The 18,520-nt window shown below is 49.4% G+C and overlaps 1 protein-coding gene across 1 annotated transcript in view; it reads right to left on the reverse strand.

Annotated features, from left to right (window-relative positions):
• Window positions 1–18,277, reverse strand: part of REXO1 (RNA exonuclease 1 homolog) — a 64,811-nt gene extending 46,534 nt beyond the window's left edge. Inside the window, 3 exon segments of the mRNA XM_060233125.1 lie at window positions 10,856–10,995; window positions 16,629–16,791; window positions 18,069–18,277. Coding sequence (XP_060089108.1) covers window positions 10,856–10,995; window positions 16,629–16,791; window positions 18,069–18,234 — 469 coding nt within the window. The 5' untranslated portion in view covers window positions 18,235–18,277.
• Window positions 18,278–18,520: the final 243 nt, after the last annotated feature.

The raw sequence follows: 18,520 nt of genomic DNA on the forward strand, positions 1-18,520 counted from the left end.
TCTGGAATACTGACTCAGGGTGGCAGGTGCAACCACAAAATGGCTGCCACAGGAGGCGGGGCCAACCACCAACCAGCTGCCACAGGAGGTGGAGCCAACCACAAAATGGCTGCCACAGGAGGTGGAGCCAACCACCAACTGGGTACCACAGGAGGCAGAGCCAACCACAAAATGGCTGCTGCAGGAGGTGGAGCCAACCACAAAATGGCTGCTGCGGGAGGCGGAGCCAACCACAAAATGGCTGCCATGAAAGGCGGAGCCAACCACAAACTGTCTGGGAGTGAGGTTATGCATAACTATAATAGCAACTCTTCAACTTTTCAGGCAAAAGCTCTGTTTAAGAAGGATGCCTTTCAAGATGAACATATTTTAAAAGTATTTTCCGTCACAGACATACTCTGCCTTCTGTCGCGCGGTGAAGATCCTCGTGTGTGGTGGCAGCTGCTGCAGAAGCATCTTTTTAAAAAATCGGCACAGCCAGCCAGATCTCCAGTGGCCAATCAGAAGTCCAGCTGGGCAGGAGCCTCACCGGTCCCCACCCCCTTTCTAAAAACACCTGGTGAGAACCAGGAAAGGTGCTGATGGGCACCATGTATGAGGACCCCTGCCATATATTGTCCTGCCATCAGCAGGCACTCGAACCCAAGTCTCTTCTACTGCACAACACGCTGGCTGCATCCAGAAGACAGGAACCGTTCAGGTTGTTTGTGAGGAGGGTGAGCCAGAAACTCCTTGAGCCCATGGATTTTTTTGTAGCAGGAACTCCTCTGCATATTAATTAATTAATTAATTAATTTATGTTATATTTGTACTCCACCTATTCTATGCAGACTCAAGGCAGCTAACGACATAAAATACACAATAAACCATAAGCAATGTTAAAACAATAAGACAAAAACAATAAAACAATCAGATAAATTGCAATGGTGTGACTTCAGGCATATAATATTTCCTTTCTCAGCATGTACAGATCCTAGGCCAGTGGTGGCGAACCTATGGCACGGGTGCCAGAGGCGGCACTCGGAGCCCTCTCTGGGGGAGCATGCGCTCCCCTCGCCCCCACCTCCGCGCACGAGGCTCTGGAGTCATATCTCATTGAAGTTCCTTTTCTCCCCAAACTCAGGCTCCTTCCCCCAAATCTTCAGGTATTTTCCAACCCAAACCTGACAACCCTAACTGGGACTCCTTCAGAGAGACAACAGGGCACTCCAACCTTTTTGAGCTCGTGGGCATCTTTGGAATTCTGATGTGGGGGGGTGGTGCAACCACAATGCAGCCCCCAAGCACAACACACAGAGGAAAATTCCCTGCAGGTGTTCCTGCAGTTTTAGGGAGGGGGTTAGATGGGACCCACTAGGGCAGGGGTGGCCAAACTTGCTTAACAAAAGAGCCACATAGAATAAATGTCAGATGTGTGAGAGCTGCAAGACATGAACAGCAGATGTCTGAGAGGAGGAAGGAAGGAACAGGGCCGGACCTAGGGGGGGCAGAGGGGGATGCTTGCTCCGGGCACCGATGGAAGGGGGGTGCCAAATTGGACATAGAGTCCATTGTAGTCTATGGGAGCATAAGACAGAATGGCCCAAAAGGGGGCATCATTTTTTTAATTTTGCCCCCCCCCCTCAAAAAACATGTCAATCCGATCCTGGGAAGGAAGGAAGGAAGGAAGGAAGGAAGGAAGGAAGGAAGGAAGGAAGGAAGGAAGGAAGGAAGGAAGGAAGGAAGGAAGGAAGGAAGGAAGGAAGGAAGGAAGGAAGGAAGGAAAATAGGTGGGGAGGGAGAGAGAGGTGGAAAGAAAGCAACTTGAACTTTAAATGCATTTCCCAAGCCGCTGGCTGGCTTGGCTTGAAGATGTGGTTTAAAGAGACAAATGTCTTCTCTGGTGGGGGCTTCAAGAGCCACACGATATGTGTGAAAGAGCCACATGTGACTCCCAAGCCACAGTTTGGCCACCCCTGCACTAGAGAGATGGGTATAAGGCGGCTTCACATTTTCATGTGGCCAAGACCTGGTTGTGTTTCATATTTCAAAACTGTTGCGGCATGGTCCAAGCCAAAGGGAAGAAGAGAGCATGGGTGTGTGGGGATGGGGGGCGGGGAGGGAAGGAGCGATCAGGACCTTGAATCAAGCACATTTTTGGAAGGAATGTGGGTTTATTACAGGAAATGTTGGATCCCACTAATCTGGCAGAAACAGCGGCCGGGATCGCCTCTGGTTTAGAAGTGGAAAGGGAGGAACTGCAGGTTTCCTTGCTTTCAAATATGATGCTTCTGATAGCAGTATCTGAGCTGAGCTCTTTCAAGCCACATAAGGCAAATTGTTGATAAACTGTTTTTGAACTGTTGCACTGCTGTTCTGGATTTCCAGAGCATCCCTGACAAGTGTTTGTCCACCCACTGCTTAAAGACTGCAGGTGAGGGGATAGATTGCACTGTTGAACAACTCTTACTGTTAAAACGTTTTTCCTATGGCAGTCCTCTCCTCTGCTGCCAGCAGGAACAGCTCCCTGCCCTCCACTAAGTGGCAGCCCTTCTAATAATTCAAAAGAGCAATCATGTCTCCCTCCTCAACCTCCTCTTCTCCAGACTGAATATCCCCAAGTCCCTTAGCCTTTCCTCATTGGGCTTGCTCTCCATGGTTACTTGGAAGTAATCTACAGTGAACACCGTGGCACCTACTCTCTACATATGCACAGGTTGCAGTTTTAGTTTAAAGAAAGAAGATGATATTGGATTTACCTCAGGGTCACAGAGCAGCTCACAATCTCCTTAATCTTCCTCCCCCACAACAGACACCCTGTGAGGTGGGTGGGGCTGGAGAGGGCTCTCACAGCAGCTGCCCTTTCAAGGACAACCTCTGCCAGAGCTATGGCTGACCCAAGGCCATTCAAGCAGTTGAAAGTGGAGGAGCAGGGAATCAAACCCTGTTCTCCCAGATAAGAGTCCAGGCACTTAACCACTACACCAAACTAGCCCTCCTTTCTCACATCAGACATTCTAGTTAATACAATTCAGACTATCCCTGAAGTTTCCAAGGGTAGACGTGCTGGTCCGCAGCAGAACAACTAGATTCGAGCCCAGGAGCTCCTTAGAGACCAACAAGATTTGGAGGAGGGGGCACAAGCTTTCCAGCATTAGAGCTCCCTTGGTTAGATAAAAGGAGCTTTGACTCTCAAAAATCTTGTTCTCGAAGGTGATGCTGGACTTAGATTTAGCCATATAAATCAGTGGACTCCTTTCATCAAAGTAATTTATTAACTAACATCATGTATCCTCCCCCAGAAGGACACTGAAGTGGTTTGACACACTCTCCCCCTTCTCTTTTACCCTCACAACGAACCTATGAGGCGGGTTAACTCAAAGGTCCAAGTTTCCCAGCAAGCTGCCAGGGCAGAGTGGGCGTATGAATCAGGACCTCCCAGATCTGATTTGGACACCCTAACCACCAGCTCGCACTAAACACGCTATATTTTAATGAATTCTTTTTTCCTAATGGCAAACTAGATTGATGTTTATAACGTATGTTACATGTTCAAAAGTAAATTAGGTGGACAGGAACACCTCTGGGAAAGGCATGTTCTCAGTTTAACCAAGATTTGCAAGCAACAGAGCAATGAACGGCCTTCATTGATTGCCTTATGACACTCTCACCATCATTCTCCCATTCTGACATGCTACTATTTTGTTGGTTTCCTAAGCAAATGCTATCCAGACCAAATGTTCTTTCAGTTTGTTAATTTCACTAGGAGTTGTTTTTTTCTAAGCTAAAACCTCGGTATTCAGATTAAATTGCCACGTTGGCACTTTGAGTGGGTTTTGGGTTGCAGTTTGGGCACTCGGTCTCTAAAAGGTTCGCCATCACTGTCCTAGGCAGTTAGCACTACAGTGCGATAGATCCAGATGTGGTGACATCTCTCCCATTAGATGTCACATGCTATCCGAACCAGTTCAGTTTCGCAGGTCCTGCGGAACTGGGATTGGATCTATATCCCGCCGTATACTCTGAATCTCAGAGTCTCAAACAGTCACAATCTCCTTTACTTTCCCCTCCTCCAACAAACACCCTGTGAGGTAGGTGGGGCTGAGAGAGCTCTAATTGCAGTTGCCCTTTCAAGGACAGAGTCTCAGAGCAGCCTGCAATCTCCTTTCCCTTCCTCTCCCACTATAGACACCGTGTGAGGTAGGTGGGGCTGAGAGCTCTCCCAGAAGCTGCCCTTTCAAGGACAGAGTCTCAGAGCGGCCTACAATCTCCTTTCCCTTCCTCCCCCACAACAGACACCCTGTGAGGTGGGTGGGGCTGAGAGAGCTCTCCCAGAAGCTGCCCTTTCAAGGACAGAGTCTCAGAGTGGCCTACAATCTCCTTTCCCTTCCTCCCCCACAACAGACACCCTGTGTGGTGGGTGGGGCTGAGAGAGCTCTCCCAGAAGCTGCCCTTTCAAGGACAGAGGCTCAGAGCGGCCTACAATCTCTGTTGTGGGGGTGGGGGGTGGGGAGGGAAAGGATTGTGACGGCTCTGAGACTTAGAGTATAGGGCGGGATATATATCCTTCCTCTTCTCCTCCTCCTCTCATAATCAAGTTTTAGAGATTCTTATTTATTGAGAGGAGGAGGAGGGGAAGAGGAGGAGTTGGTTTTTATATCCCAGTTTCCTCTACCTTACGGAGCCTCAAAGTGGTTTAAAAGAACCTTTTCCTTACTCTCCCCCACCACAGACATTTGGGGCTGAGAGAGTCCTGAGAGAACTGGGGCTGGCCCACCCTGCTGGAGTGGGGGGAATCAAACCCAAACCTCCAGATTATAGTCCCTTGCTCAGCACACTCACCTTCACCACTTCATGTATTTACCTATAATGAAAGGGAACAGCTGCTCCAGGAACTTTCAAAGACCCCACACACACAAAACTGCCCCACTCCATGTATAGTTAGAGTGGTTCCTTAAAGAGCCACCGGGGTCAGTTACATCCCGATGAATTACAACAACAAAAAAAGATTAAACAAGCCCAAGATGGAGAAAACTCTCATTCGACAGGACAAAAGCTATTTTATGTTTATGGATTAATGAAACATTAATTATAAAATGAAAAGAGAGGAGAATGATGTAAGCTGATTTGGGTCCCCGTTGGAGAGAACGGATAAAAGGAACTTCTTCTTCACCCAAAGGGTGATTAACACGTGGAATTCACTGCCGCAGGAGGTGGTTGCAGCTAGACGCACAGACGGCTTCAAGAGGGGACTGGAGAAACATATGGAACAGAGGTCCACCAGTGGCTATTAGCCACAGCATATTGTTGGAACTCTCTGTCTGGGGCAAGTGGTGCTCTGTATTCTTGGTGCTTGTGGGGGCACAGTGGGAGGGCTTCTGGTGTCCTGGCCACACTGATGGACCTCCTGATGGCACTTGGGATTTTTTGGCCACTGTGTGACACAGAATGTTGGGCTGGATGGGCCACTGGCGTGATCCAACATGGCTTCTCTGATGTTCTTATGTCTGGGGCAGTGATGCTCTGTCTTCTTGGTGCTTGGGGAGGGGCAACAGTGGGAGGGCTTCTAGTGTCCTGGCCCCACTGGTGGAGCTCCTGATGGGACCTGGGTTTTTTGGCCACTGTGTGACACAGAATGTTGGACTGGATGGGCCATTGGCCTGATCCAACATGGCTTCTCTTACGTTCTTAGAACGACAGGGTATAAATGAAATCAATCACTCCATCAAAATATTCACTACTTTGTATTCGGGTGAGGAAACTGAGGCCTTTCAAGCCCTGTAAATATCATACCGGAGGTTAATTTAAACTGGACGTGATATCTCTGTATAGATGCATTAAGTGCTACATATTAATTCAGCTACGCTTTAAATGCAAATTTACATATTTGAATTATTTCAATCTGTCGTTCTCACCATGACGCAAAGTGGATTGTACAGTGCTAAGTCAAAGACCTGGGGTCATTTTGTAGAAAAAGAGATGCTGCAGCTCATTAGCACAACTCTTTTGTGTAACTCATTTGCATATGCCACCCCCCCCCCCCCACATCACCGTACTAAATTATATCAGCTCAGCATCTACCTTAACATGCTTCTTCAGTTATAACTGTCATAATAAAACCTTATTCCCATCATACTTTTAAAATTACTTTCTCCTTTGTGGCCGCAGTGGTCGGATGAAGACTTCCATCCGTCTGCTTTATATGTTTGGTTACTTCCCCGTTTTTTGTGGGGGAAAATATTAGAAAGTTTGTCAGATCTTAGAGCTCAGCAAAATTCTCCTAGGGCGGTTTGAACAATGGAGCGCAGAAGCAAGTATTTGAGAGGGGGGGGTATAAGAAAGAAAGGAAAGGAAAGGTCCCCTGTGCAAGCACCAGTCGTTTCCGACTCCGGGGTGACGTTGCTTTCACAACTTTTGCATGGTAGACCTTTTTACAGGGTGGTTTGCCATTGCCTTCCCCAGTCTTTTACACTCCCCACAGCAAGCCGGGTACTCATTTAACCGACCTCGGAAGGATGGAAGGCTGAGTCAACCTTGGGCCGGCTACCTGAATCCGGCTTCCGCCGGAATTGAACTCAGGTCGTGTGCAGAGAGTTCAGACCACAGTACTGCAGTACTGCTGCTTTACCACTCTGTGCCACGGGGAAAGAAAGAGCACAATAAAATTCAGAGGTTCTGGAGCACGGCTCCTGTGAGCTCCTGCCCAAAATGAGGCCCGTCAAAGACAATCAACAGGATGGGACGCCCAATGAACTTTTCAGCTGGGTGTAAACTGCAGAAATCTGAAGCAAAGTATAAGTGTTTATGCCAGGGGCGTCAAACTCATTCGTTACGAGAGCTGGATCTGACATAAATGAGACCTGGCCGGGCCGGGCCGGGTGTGTCATAAAACATAATGCCAGGTAGCAGAGATATAAACTTTATAAAGGACACAAACGCAATTAAAGATTTTTTTAAAAAAACAACAACCTTAAAACACGCTTAAAATGTTAGCATTTGTTGGTCTTAAAGGTGCTTTCTTTGTTTCTCTCCCATGGGATCCAGGGAACTGGGCAAAGGAAGCTCTGGCTCTTTCCTTCCTTCCCCAGGGGACCAGGATGGGGAGGAGCCTCAGCCAATAGAAGGAAGAGAGGCTTGGCTCAGCAGCTCTGCTGTGCGACTGAGAGAGCCTGGCAAAGCAAGCTCTCCCTCCCCAAGGGAGGAGCCTCAGCCAATGGAGAAAACAGAGGTTTTGCTCTGAAGCTCCTGTGCCATTGAGCAAGCCTGGCAAAGCAAGCTGTGATGCAGAAAGAAGCAAGAGAGAGGGAGAAGGAAGCAGATGACAGTCAGTTGCCCGGGGGCCTGAGAGGAGGAAGAGGAAGATATTGGATTTATATCCCGCCCTATACTCTGAATCTCAGAATTTCAGAGCAGCTCACAATCTCCTTTTACCTTCCCCGCCCCCCCCCACACACAAAACAGACACCCCTTGAGGTAGGTGACACTGAGAGAGCTTTTTACAGCAGCAGTCCTTTTAAGGACAGCTCCTACGAAAGATATGGCTCACCCAAAGCCATTCTAGCAGGTGCAAGTGGTGGAGCCCTTTGGGGGCCTGATTCAGCCCTGGGCCGCATGTTTGACACTCCTGGTTTATGCGACACGCTAAGCGATGCGGAAGTCACACGACGGGATCACACTTACAACAGGCAGCAACACAGAAGTACGGCCTACAGATCCCCCATCCCTTTATCAGAGCTTCTTTCTGGACCATCTCTTTTACAGGTGAGAAAAAACCTTCCTCGAATCATTCCATTTTGCACAGCTTATGGAAAGCCAAGTGGGTAGACGCCTTTCTAACCACATCATGCAGGCGGGGACCGCAACACAGAAGGAGTGCGCACAGGCAAGTTACCGGTTTTGCTCATTCGCCGGCTGGCACTTGTAGAAAGCCCCTCCCCACCCCACCCCGGCTCAGATGAGTGAACCTGCCATGGTGACACATGTTACATTCGGTCGTGTTTCCAGTTTCTCGCCGCTTCTGACTCCCAACAGCTGGAGTCGCGAGTGCCTTTTTTTAAATTTTTGCATGACTAACAGGGCAGAAAACAAGAGACCAAGCGATGCTCAACAACGCAGTTAAGTGCAAAAGGCGGCGGGGAGGGGCTGCCTGGAGGGGCCTTCTGATCTACTAAAAATTTCCCCATGGCAAGCCTGAACGGCCAGCCCAGCAAAAAGAATCATGACCTCCAGTCCAGGGTCATCTTATCCAACCACCTGCACGATGCAGGAAACCAGCCGCCCTGATCCAGTGGCAATGAAATTTTAGACTGAAGTTCTTCATCGGATTCAACTTATCGCCTCCCACCGTACGACTCTCGATCCTGCTCTCATCCTCGTGAATTTTGGGGGCTCCCTCTCTATCCCTACACTGCAACAGGAACTAATTGTCAGCTTACGAGTTGCTGCCAAAGCCTCAACTGCGTCTTTCTGGATGGCTTGCACAGCTCCCACTGTTACCACCTGGCTCTCCACTCGAACCTACAACGCTCTATTCCCTCCACCTTTCCTGCCAAATGGTTTCCTTTTGTCGATTATGTTACTTCTCAAGAAATTCCTCCTCATGCCTCTGCACAAATGTCTACGGTCTGCTTTTAATGGCCTTTGCCCTGCTTTTGTTTCTTACTCTTCTTTCTTGACACAGGAGTGGATGCTACTGTTTAGCTGCGATTTCTGTTTCCTCTCTTCGTCTTATTCATATATGAACATACGAACCTATGAAGCTGCCTTCTACTGAATCAGACCCTCGGTCCATCAAAGACAGTATTGTCTACTCAGACTGGCAGCGGCTCTCCAGGGTCTCAAGCTGAGGTTTTTCACGCCTATTTGCCTGGACCCTTTTGAGTTGGAGATGCCGGGGATTGAACCTGGGACCTTCTGCTTCCCAAGCAGATGCTCTACCACTGAGCCACCGTCCCTCCATCACCATCACCTACTGCCTGGAGCCTTTTGAGCTGGAGATGCCGGGGATTGAACCTGGGACCTTCTGCTTCCCAAGCAGATGCTCTACCACTGAGCCACCGTCCCTCCATCACCATCACCTACTGCCTGGACCCTTTTGAGCTGGAGATGCCGGGGACTGAACCTGCGACCTTCTGCTTCCCAAGCAGATGCTCTACCACTGAGCCACCATCCCTCCATCACCATCACCTACTGCCTGGACCCTTTTGAGCTGGAGATGCCGGGGACTGAACCTGCGACCTTCTGCTTCCCAAGCAGATGCTCTACCACTGAGCCACCGTCCCTCCATCACCATCACCTACTGCCTGGAGCCTTTTGAGCTGGAGATGCCGGGGACTGAACCTGCGACCTTCTGCTTCCCAAGCAGATGCTCTACCACTGAGCCACCGTCCCTCCATCACCATCACCTACTGCCTGGAGCCTTTTGAGCTGGAGATGCCGGGGATTGAACCTGGGACCTTCTGCTTCCCAAGCAGATGCTCTACCACTGAGCCACCGTCCCTCCATCACCATCACCTACTGCCTGGACCCTTTTGAGTTGGAGATGCCAGGGACTGAACCTGCGACCTTCTGCTTCCCAAGCAGATGCTCTACCACTGAGCCACCATCCCTCCATCTCCATCACCTACTGCCTGGACCCTTTTGAGTCGGAGATGCCGGGGATTGAACCTGGGACCTTCTGCTTACCAAGCAGATGCTCTACCACTGAGCCACCGTCCCTCCCTCCCCACCGTCCCATTCCTACTGTATGCTCACTTTTCCCTCCCCCCCTTTCCCCCCTTCTTCATTCCTTCTTTCTCTCCTTCCCTCCCTTTCTCCTCATCAAACCTCATACTTTGTGTAGCTCTATACTGAGTGAATTTACTTTTATTTTTACATACTTCAGGGACTTAAGTTATTGAACAGTTTCCTAATAGTTTTACAACATGCAAAGCTCTATAGTTTAGTATATACCATTGGCCATGCTGGCTGGGGTTGATGGGAGCTGTAGGCAAAAAAAACATCTGGAGAGCTACCGTTGGCCACCCCTGGTATATACGATCTGTTCCAATTCATTTCATACTGCTGTTTGACAGGTTACTTGCGTGCTGAGTATCTACTGACTTGTTTACTGATTTCACTTTTCTTTCTGTATATCTCTTGAGTTTTCTCAATAATTTTTTGAAAAGTTTAAAAAACAAACAACAACAACAAAAAACCCAGCCACCCTGAGCCTGTCTTGGCGGGGACGACGGGATATAAATTAATTAAATGAATATAAATTAAATAAAAATAAATAAATATCTCCCCCTCCCCCACAGACATTCAGTGACACCCCCCCCCCTCTCCCATGCTCAGAAGATGGTAAAAAATCCCTCCAGGATCCCAGGCCAAAGTGGAGAAAAATTGCTACCTAACCCTAAAGTGGCAGTCGGCATTTCCCTGGACGCGCAAGAAAGGACCTTGAAAACTAAACATTGATGCAACCAGTGCTCCCTTTAGGCTGAGTGAGCGTGAGCTAGGGTTCTGCAGCCGTTGGCTCACGCATTTTTTGTCTTCGCTCAGGGAAAATGGCCCCAGAGCACACTCGTTTAAGCAGGCAGCTCACAACTTTAATTCCGGTAGCTCACGAAGTAGAATTTTTGCACACAAGACTCCACAGCTTAGAGGGAAAACTGGACGCGACCCTTTCCTGCCCTCCCTCTCGCGCTCTGCCTAAGTTCTCCGAATCAGCGTTGCTGTCAGAGGGCCATGCTTGAAAACTTCCAAAGGAGGAGAGTCCACCACCTTCCAAGGAAGCCTGTTCCACTGAAGAATCCTCCAAAAGTTGGAGGGGAAATGCAGTTATGGCTGGACTCTTCCACAGCCAAAGCGGGAAAGAAACAGAGGGGTGCTTTACCTGTGCTCTCCCGAGTTAGCAAGCAACGAAGGTACTTGTTCATGCTCCCCCCACGGCCTCTTTCCAACATCCCTCCTGGCGCCCTCCTGGCGCCCCTGCCCGTAAGGATGTCACAGTGCCCAGCCGTGACTGCTCTGGTCCTGCACGACAGAGATAACTGGAGCTGAAGGAGGGGAAGCAGGAAACCGCCCAGGGCTCCCACCCTTGCAGATGTGCTGCTCTTAAAGGGACACCACCTTCCACAAAATGAATCTGCCCCCAGCAGGAGGGCAGGTGATAACACAAAGTCACAAAGCACCGGTTTTGGTCGGTGGGCCTGACAGTCTTCTAATGGTTAAAGCCAGGGGTGGAACTCTAGCAGGAGCTCCTTTGCATATTAGGCCGCACACCCCTGATGTAGCCAATCCTCCAAGAGCTTACAAGGCTCTTTTTTGTAAGCTCTTGGAGGATTGACTACATCAGGGGTGTGCGGCCTAATATGCAAAAGAGCTCCTGCTAGAATTCCACCCCTGGTTAAAGAGAGAGAGAGAGGGAGAGAGAAAGAGAGAGGGAGGGAGACAGAAAGAGGGAGAAAGAGGGAGAGAGAAAGACAGAGAGAGAGAGGGAGAAAGAGGGAGAGAGAAAAAGAGAAAGAAGGAGAGAGAGAAGGAGAGAGAGAGAGGGAGAGAGAAAGAAAGAGAGAGAGAAAGAGAGAGGGAGAAAGAGGGAGAGAGAAAAAGAGAGAGAAGGAGAGAAAGAGAGAAAAAAGAGAGAGAGAGAAAGAGAAGGCCATACAGAAAAGTGATATTGTAACAAAAGGAAAAAACTGTATAAAAGTAACAACTGTTGATCCAAGTCTTGGCTTGCTACTCTATATTTTGAAACAAACCATGTATTATCGATATTATTGACAAAAAAACACTACACACTAGATGCCAGATTTTAACAACATTGGGAAAATTACAAATTTTGGAATTTTTGGATATGAGTTCGGTACAAGGTGCTGGTTATGACCTTTAAAGCCCTTTATGGCCTGGGACCTGCCTACCTTAGGGACCGTCTCTCCCCGCATGTTCCCCAGAGAGTGCTGAGATCGGGGTCTCAAAACCTTCTTACAATCCCTGGGCCAAAGGAGGCCAGTCTGAAAGTGACCAGAGACAGGGCCTTCTCGATTGCAGCTCCCTGTTGGTGGAATCAGCTCCCGGGGGAGGTGAGGGCCCTGCGGAACCTTGAACAGTTCCGCAGGGCCTGCAAAACAGCCCTCTTCCGGTTGGCATATAATTAATTGTTATCGGAATGCCTGAACATTCAAATCTCGAACATCAGATTATTCAATACTGGAATATTGAAGAATTGTTCTAAGGAAGGTAGCATAGTACATACTGAAGCGTGCTTTTATGTATTTTATATGTATTTTATGTATTTTATTGCATAATTATAATCATTAATGTATTATTAATGTATTTTAAATTGACTTTGTTAGCTTTTTGTGTTGTAAGCTGCCCTGAGCCCACCTCAGTGGGGTAGGGCGGGATATAAATCGAATAAAATAATAAATAATAATAAATAAAAATAACAATAGAAGGTTGATGTTACCTTCTGCAACAGCAGCAGCAATGGCTGGCCTAGGTCACTCTCCCTTTCATTCGCCTTCTTCAGGCTGCAGTACGCTAAGTAAAGCCTTGAATGCCAGTATTTCCTTCAAATTTATATTTATACTGGGCCATTATTGAATTCAAGGATTCACCTAGTGCAGCGATCTCCAATCTTTTTTGGCACCAGGGACCAGTTTTGTGGAAGACAATTTTTCCACGGACCTGGGGAGGGGGACGCGCGGGGCATGATTTCAGGATGATACAATTGTGCACTTTATTTTGGTGTGGTGGTGAAGTGTGTAGACTCTTATCTGGGAGAACTGGGTTTGATTTCTCACTCCTCCACTTGCACCTGCCGGAATGGCCTTGGGTCAGCCAGAGCTCTCGCAGAGTTGTCCTTGAAACGGCAACTTCTGGGGAGAGCTCTCTCAGCCCCACCCGCCTCACCAGGGTGTCTGTTGTGGGGGAGGCAGATAAAGGAGATTGCGAGCCGCTCTGAGATTCAGAGTGGAGGGCAGAATATAAATCCAATGCCATCTTATTATTATCACTACACTGTAATATATAATGAAATAACGATACAACTCACGGCCCAGTTGCTAACAGGTCACGGACCGGTACTGGTCCGTGGCCCAAGGGTTTGGGACCCCGCTCTAGTGTACTGCAGCCTGAAGAAGGCAAATGAAATGGAGAGTTATCCAGGCAACCCATCGCTGCCGCTGCAACATCCACCCTCTATTGTAATTTTGCCAATGTTGTTAAAATCTGGCATCCAGTGTGTAGTGTTTTTCTGTCAGTAATATTGATACAAAATTGTTGGTTTCAAAATATAGAGTAGAAAACCAAGACTCGGATCAACAGTTGTTACTTTTATACAGTTTTTTCCCCCCTTTCGTTACAATGAAAATGCATAGGGCAAAATGCATCGGTGTATGATTTTTAAGGCCGCTTAAAGCTATATTTCACAGAATAGGGTCATGAAGGCCCCATATACATCTGCGCATCTTCAGGAACCAGAACCGCAAATAAGGAAATCGGAGGAGAGCCACCTTTGCTAAGGCAATCTATCCCTCCGCCACCGACTTATTCCCTGTCCTTTCCCTCACAGCCCAAGTAACACCCACATATGAACGAAGTGACAGACTTCACATTTCTGGGATCCAAGATCACTGCAGATGGTGACTATAGCCATGAAATTAGTGTCCTGGCCCCAATGGTGGACCTCCTGATGGCACCTGTTGTGGGTTTTTTTGGCCACTGTGTGACACAGAATGTTGGACTGGATGAGCCATGGGCCTGATCCAACATGGCTTCTCTTATGTTCTTATGTGACACAGAGTGTTGGACTGGATGGGCCATTGGCCTGATCCAACATGGCTTCTCTTATGTTCAGTCCTTCTCACTGGTATACCATCACGTGATGCAATGGTATCACTTTGCTCTGGTAAGACCTCAGCTGGAGTCTTGTGTTCAGTTTTGGGCACCACATTTTAAGAAGCATACAGACAAGCTGGAAGGGGTCCAGAGGAGGGCGACGAAGATGGTGAGGGGTCTGGAGACCAAGTCCTATAAGGAAAGGTTGAAGAAGCTGGGGATGTTTAGCCTGGAGAGGAGGTGGCTGAGAGGTGATATGATCACCATCTTCAAGTACATGAAGGGCTGTCATATCGAGGAAGGATGGTGTGGAATTGTTTTCTGTGGCCCCAGAAGGTAGGACCAAAACCAACGGGGTTGGAATTAAATCAGAAGAGTTTCCAGCTCAATATTAGGAAGAACTTCCTGACAGAGAGGTTTCTCAGTGGAACAGGCTCCCGCAGGAGGTGGTGGACTCTCCTTGCTTAGAGGTTTTTTTAAAAAAGGCTAGATGGCCATCTGACAGCAATGCTGATCCTGTGAACTTAAGGGGAGGTGTTTGCAAATTACCTGCATTGTGCATGGGGTTAAGACTAGATGACCCCGGGGGTCCCTTCCAACTCTACGATTCTATCCCCAGCAGCTGATGCTTACAGGTATTTATTCATTTATTTACTTTCAATTTATATCTCACCCATTCCAAATGGACTCAGGGCAGCTAACAATCATAATAAAACCAACATCTCAATTTCAATATAAAACAGTAAGACAAACAATTTACAGTTTAAAACAATATAAAGAAGAAGAAGATAGAAGATATTGGATTTATATCCCGCCCTCCACTCTGAAGAGTCTCAGAGCGGCTCACAATCTCCTTTCCCTTCCTCCCCCACAACAGACACCCTGTGAGGTAGATGAAGATATTGGATTTATATCCCGCCCTCCACTCCGAAGAGTCTCAGAGCAGCTCACAATCTCCTTTACCTTCCCCCCCCCCACAACAGACACCCTGTGAGGTAGATGAAGATATTGGATTTATATCCCGCCCTCCACTCCGAAGAGTCTCCGAGCGGCTCACAATCTCCTTTACCTTCCCCCACCCCCAACAGACAGCCTGTGAGGTAGATGAAGATATTGGATTTATATCCCGCCCTCCACTCCGAAGAGTCTCAGAGCGGCTCACAATCTCCTTTACCTTCCTCCCCCACAACAGACACCCTGTGAGGTGGGTAGGGCTGGAGAGGGCTCTCACAGCAGCTGCCCTTTCAAGGACAGAGTCTCAGAGCGGCCTACAATCTCCTTTCCCTTCCTCCCCCACAACAGACACCCTGTGAGGTAGATGAAGATATTGGATTTATATCCTGCCCTCCACTCTGAAGAGTCTCAGAGCGGCTCACCATCTCCTTTACCTTCCTCCCCCACAACAGACACCCTGTGAGGTGGGTGGGGCTGAGAGGGCTCTCTCAGCAGCTGCCCTTTCAAGGACAACCTCTGCCAGAGCTACGGCTGACCCAGGGCCATTCCAGCAGGTGCAAGTGGAGGAGCGGGGAATCAAGCCCGGTTCTCCCAGATAAGAGTCCGCACACTTAACCACTACACCAAACTGGCGCTATACAGAATATACAACTTATCTATTGGTGATCCTTCTGGTGGACTGTCCTTACGTATGCAAGTCCCATTCTACTACTATGCAGTTTTTTAAAAGATGGCAGCCGTTCAGCAGGAGCCACACCCAACCATCACCCAGTCCTCCCTCCACAAGCAGCGCGGAAGGGGAAGGAGACGCAACGAGGCCCCTTTCCACCCAAGTGCCTTTGCATGCTGTCCTTCTTGTATTAGCCTTGAGTTTCCATTTGCAAAGAGGGGAAGGCGAAAGACACAGAAACAACAAATCAGTCAAAGCCACCTCCTGGAGATGCAGTTAGGAAAGAAGAACACGCAAAACAGATAACTGCAAGCTGGTTCCGTGGCAGTTTCAGGAGGAGGTGGTGGTGGGAAGAAAGACTTTGATGTCTAGATAGGGTGGCCAGGTCCAATTCAAGAAATATCTGGGGACTTTGGGGTGGAGCCAGGAGACTATGGAGGTGGAGCCAAGAGACATTGGGGATGGAGCAGGGAGCAAGGTTGTGACAAGCACGATTGACTCCAAAGGGAGTTCTGGCCATCACATTTAAAGGGACCATGTGCCTTTTAAATGCCTTCCCTTCATTGGAAATAATGGAGAATGGGGGCACCTTCTTTGGGGGCTCATAGAATTGGACCCCCTGGTCCAATCTTTCTGAAACTTGGAGGGTGTTTTGAGGAGAGGTACCAGATGCTATGCTGCAAGTTTAGTGCCTCTACCTCAAAAAAACAGCCTCCCCAAAGCCCCAGATACCCGTGGATCAACTCTCCATGATACCCTATGGGAACTGACCTCCATAGGGAATAATGGAGCACCAGCAGACATTTCCCTTCCCCTCCCCCCGCTTTTTGATGACCCTGAAGCAGGGGGAGGGCCTCCAAACCAGGGGATCCCCTGCTCCCACTGCAGGTCTAGGGCACTTTATTTCAAAGAGGAGCAAGGGGGAGAACAAGAAGAGCTCTCCTTGCTTTCTCTCTTCCCCGCTCACACATTTTAAAGAGCCTCTGTGCATGTGCAGAGCAGCATCCCCACCTTCAGTACAAACAGAAAGAGAGCGCTCCCTCTGAAAAATTGACTCCTACACTTAGGAAAGCCTCTAAGCGTGTGCAGAACGGCGAAGGGGCAACTGAACATGCGCAAAGGAGCCACTCTGCATGGCTAACAGCATAGCTGCCTTAGGCAATTGTCATGGTTCATATAGTTCTCTTATTCTGTAACCTACCCGACCGCACAGTTCATTGGTTGTCTTGTGCTGTCCAATTGCATAGTTTTTATGCTCTGTAATTTGGCTCCGGGAAGGAAGTCGGTACGGTATAAACCGATCTCAGCAGATTTTGGGATTTCAGCAGGGTCGGAATACAGAAGAGAGACCGCCAAGGAAGACTCTGCAGAGGAAGGCGATGGCAAACCACCTCCACTTCTCACTTGCATTGGAAGCCCCTTGCTCGGGTCACCGTAAGTCTTGGATAGGAGACCACCAAGGAAGGCTCTGCAGAGGAAGGCAATGCCAAACCACCTCTACTTCTCACTTGCATTGAAAGTAAGGGGATCTCCCCATGGTGACTAGGACTTGGCAAAACTTACATACTAAACCACCTTGAGCATTGGCAAAAGAGGTGCATTATAATACTGACTCAAGTAAGGAATAAAGAAAATAAAGAACTCTATTCTGTAGGGAGTAACCTGGCAACCGCCTCCTCACTCCTTCACTGAGGCAGCCTCTGAGTCAGGGGTCGTTTTTTTTTTTTTTTTAAACAGGAACGCAGTTCCGGCTGGCTTGGTGTCAAGGGGTGTGGCCTAATATGTAAATAATTTCCCGGTGAGCTTTTTCTACAAAAAGCCCTATGTGAGACAATGATGACATCCGGGGTGTGGCCTAATATGCAAATGAGTTCTTGCTGGACCTTTTCTATAAAAAGCCCCATGTGAGACAATGACATCAGGGGTGTGGCCTAATATGCAAATGAGTTTCTATTGGACTTTTTCTATCAAAAAAACCCTGGGCGGAGCTCATCAGCATAACATATTAGCATATGCTGCTCCCCCCCCCCCCGCCAAAAGCAACCTGATACAAGAAAGAAGAGCCCCGGGCAAGTGAGGCCTACTTGGGCTTGCTAGAGATGCAGCCAGCCCAAGCAGGCCTTGCTCGCCTGGGGCTCTCCTTTCTCCAGTCAAAAGGGCAGCAAGCCACCCGCCGCCTAAAATCACATAAGAAGCGGAGAAAGGGTGGTGTGGGCTTCTCCAGGGGTTAATGAGGGCTGCCGGGGGCGTGGCAAAGCCGCTGGTGGCTGGCTGGCTGCCCGCTCTCCTCATCCAGGGATTGTTATGCAGCTGCACCTCCTAATTCAGTGGACAAGGTGGGTGGGGAGGAGGAGGGGGGAAACCCTCAGAAAGGCTCAGGATCTGCGCTCCTGGGAGCTCCTGCTGAAACTGAGGCAGCCTCTGAGCATCTACAGAGTGCTCCCTCCAATTCTGCCCCTCCCCATTAGAGTCAGCTTCTTCCAAAGAAAGAGAGAGGACTCGGCGCATGCGCAAAGCAGCCCCTCGGCCTCCCTCAGAGGTGGGGCGTTTCCCACCCCTTCCCACTGAGCATGCGCAGAGCACCCCCAGGGAGAAGGCCCGCAGCGCACCCCCCGCGGTTCGTTGAGGCCTTGAGGCGTACCTGAGGCTGAGGGGCGCCCGCTGGGGCCGGCCTGGCCGCTGGGGCGCCGGGCGGGGAGGGCTGCGTCGGTGGCCCCTGGGGGGTGCCGGAAGTGGCAGTAGGGCCTCCCACAGGCCGGCCCGAAGGGGCACTCGACGCCGCGGAAGAAGCCCTTGGAGCGGAGCATCGCGACGGCATCGGGAGAAAGAAGCCGCCTCACGAGACCCTCAACCGCCGCCTAACAGACAGGGTTTTTTTCCCGTCAGGCCGCTGCCATCTTAGCTGCGGGCAAAAAAGGCCGTGCGCCTGCGCGTCCCGGGGAAACGGAAGAGCCGCCATCTCGGAAGCGGGCGAGGCGGAGAGTGCGCATGCTCCCTCCGGTGATCTTGGGGAGTGGAGTAGGAGGCAGAAGTTTGTCGCCATCTTATGTAAGGGAGTGAAGGCTAGCGGGGAAGGGCGCAGGCGCAAGGGAA

Source organism: Heteronotia binoei, chromosome 2, assembly GCF_032191835.1.
Source record: "Heteronotia binoei isolate CCM8104 ecotype False Entrance Well chromosome 2, APGP_CSIRO_Hbin_v1, whole genome shotgun sequence".
In the NCBI taxonomy this organism is placed as follows: Eukaryota; Metazoa; Chordata; class Lepidosauria; order Squamata; family Gekkonidae; genus Heteronotia; species Heteronotia binoei.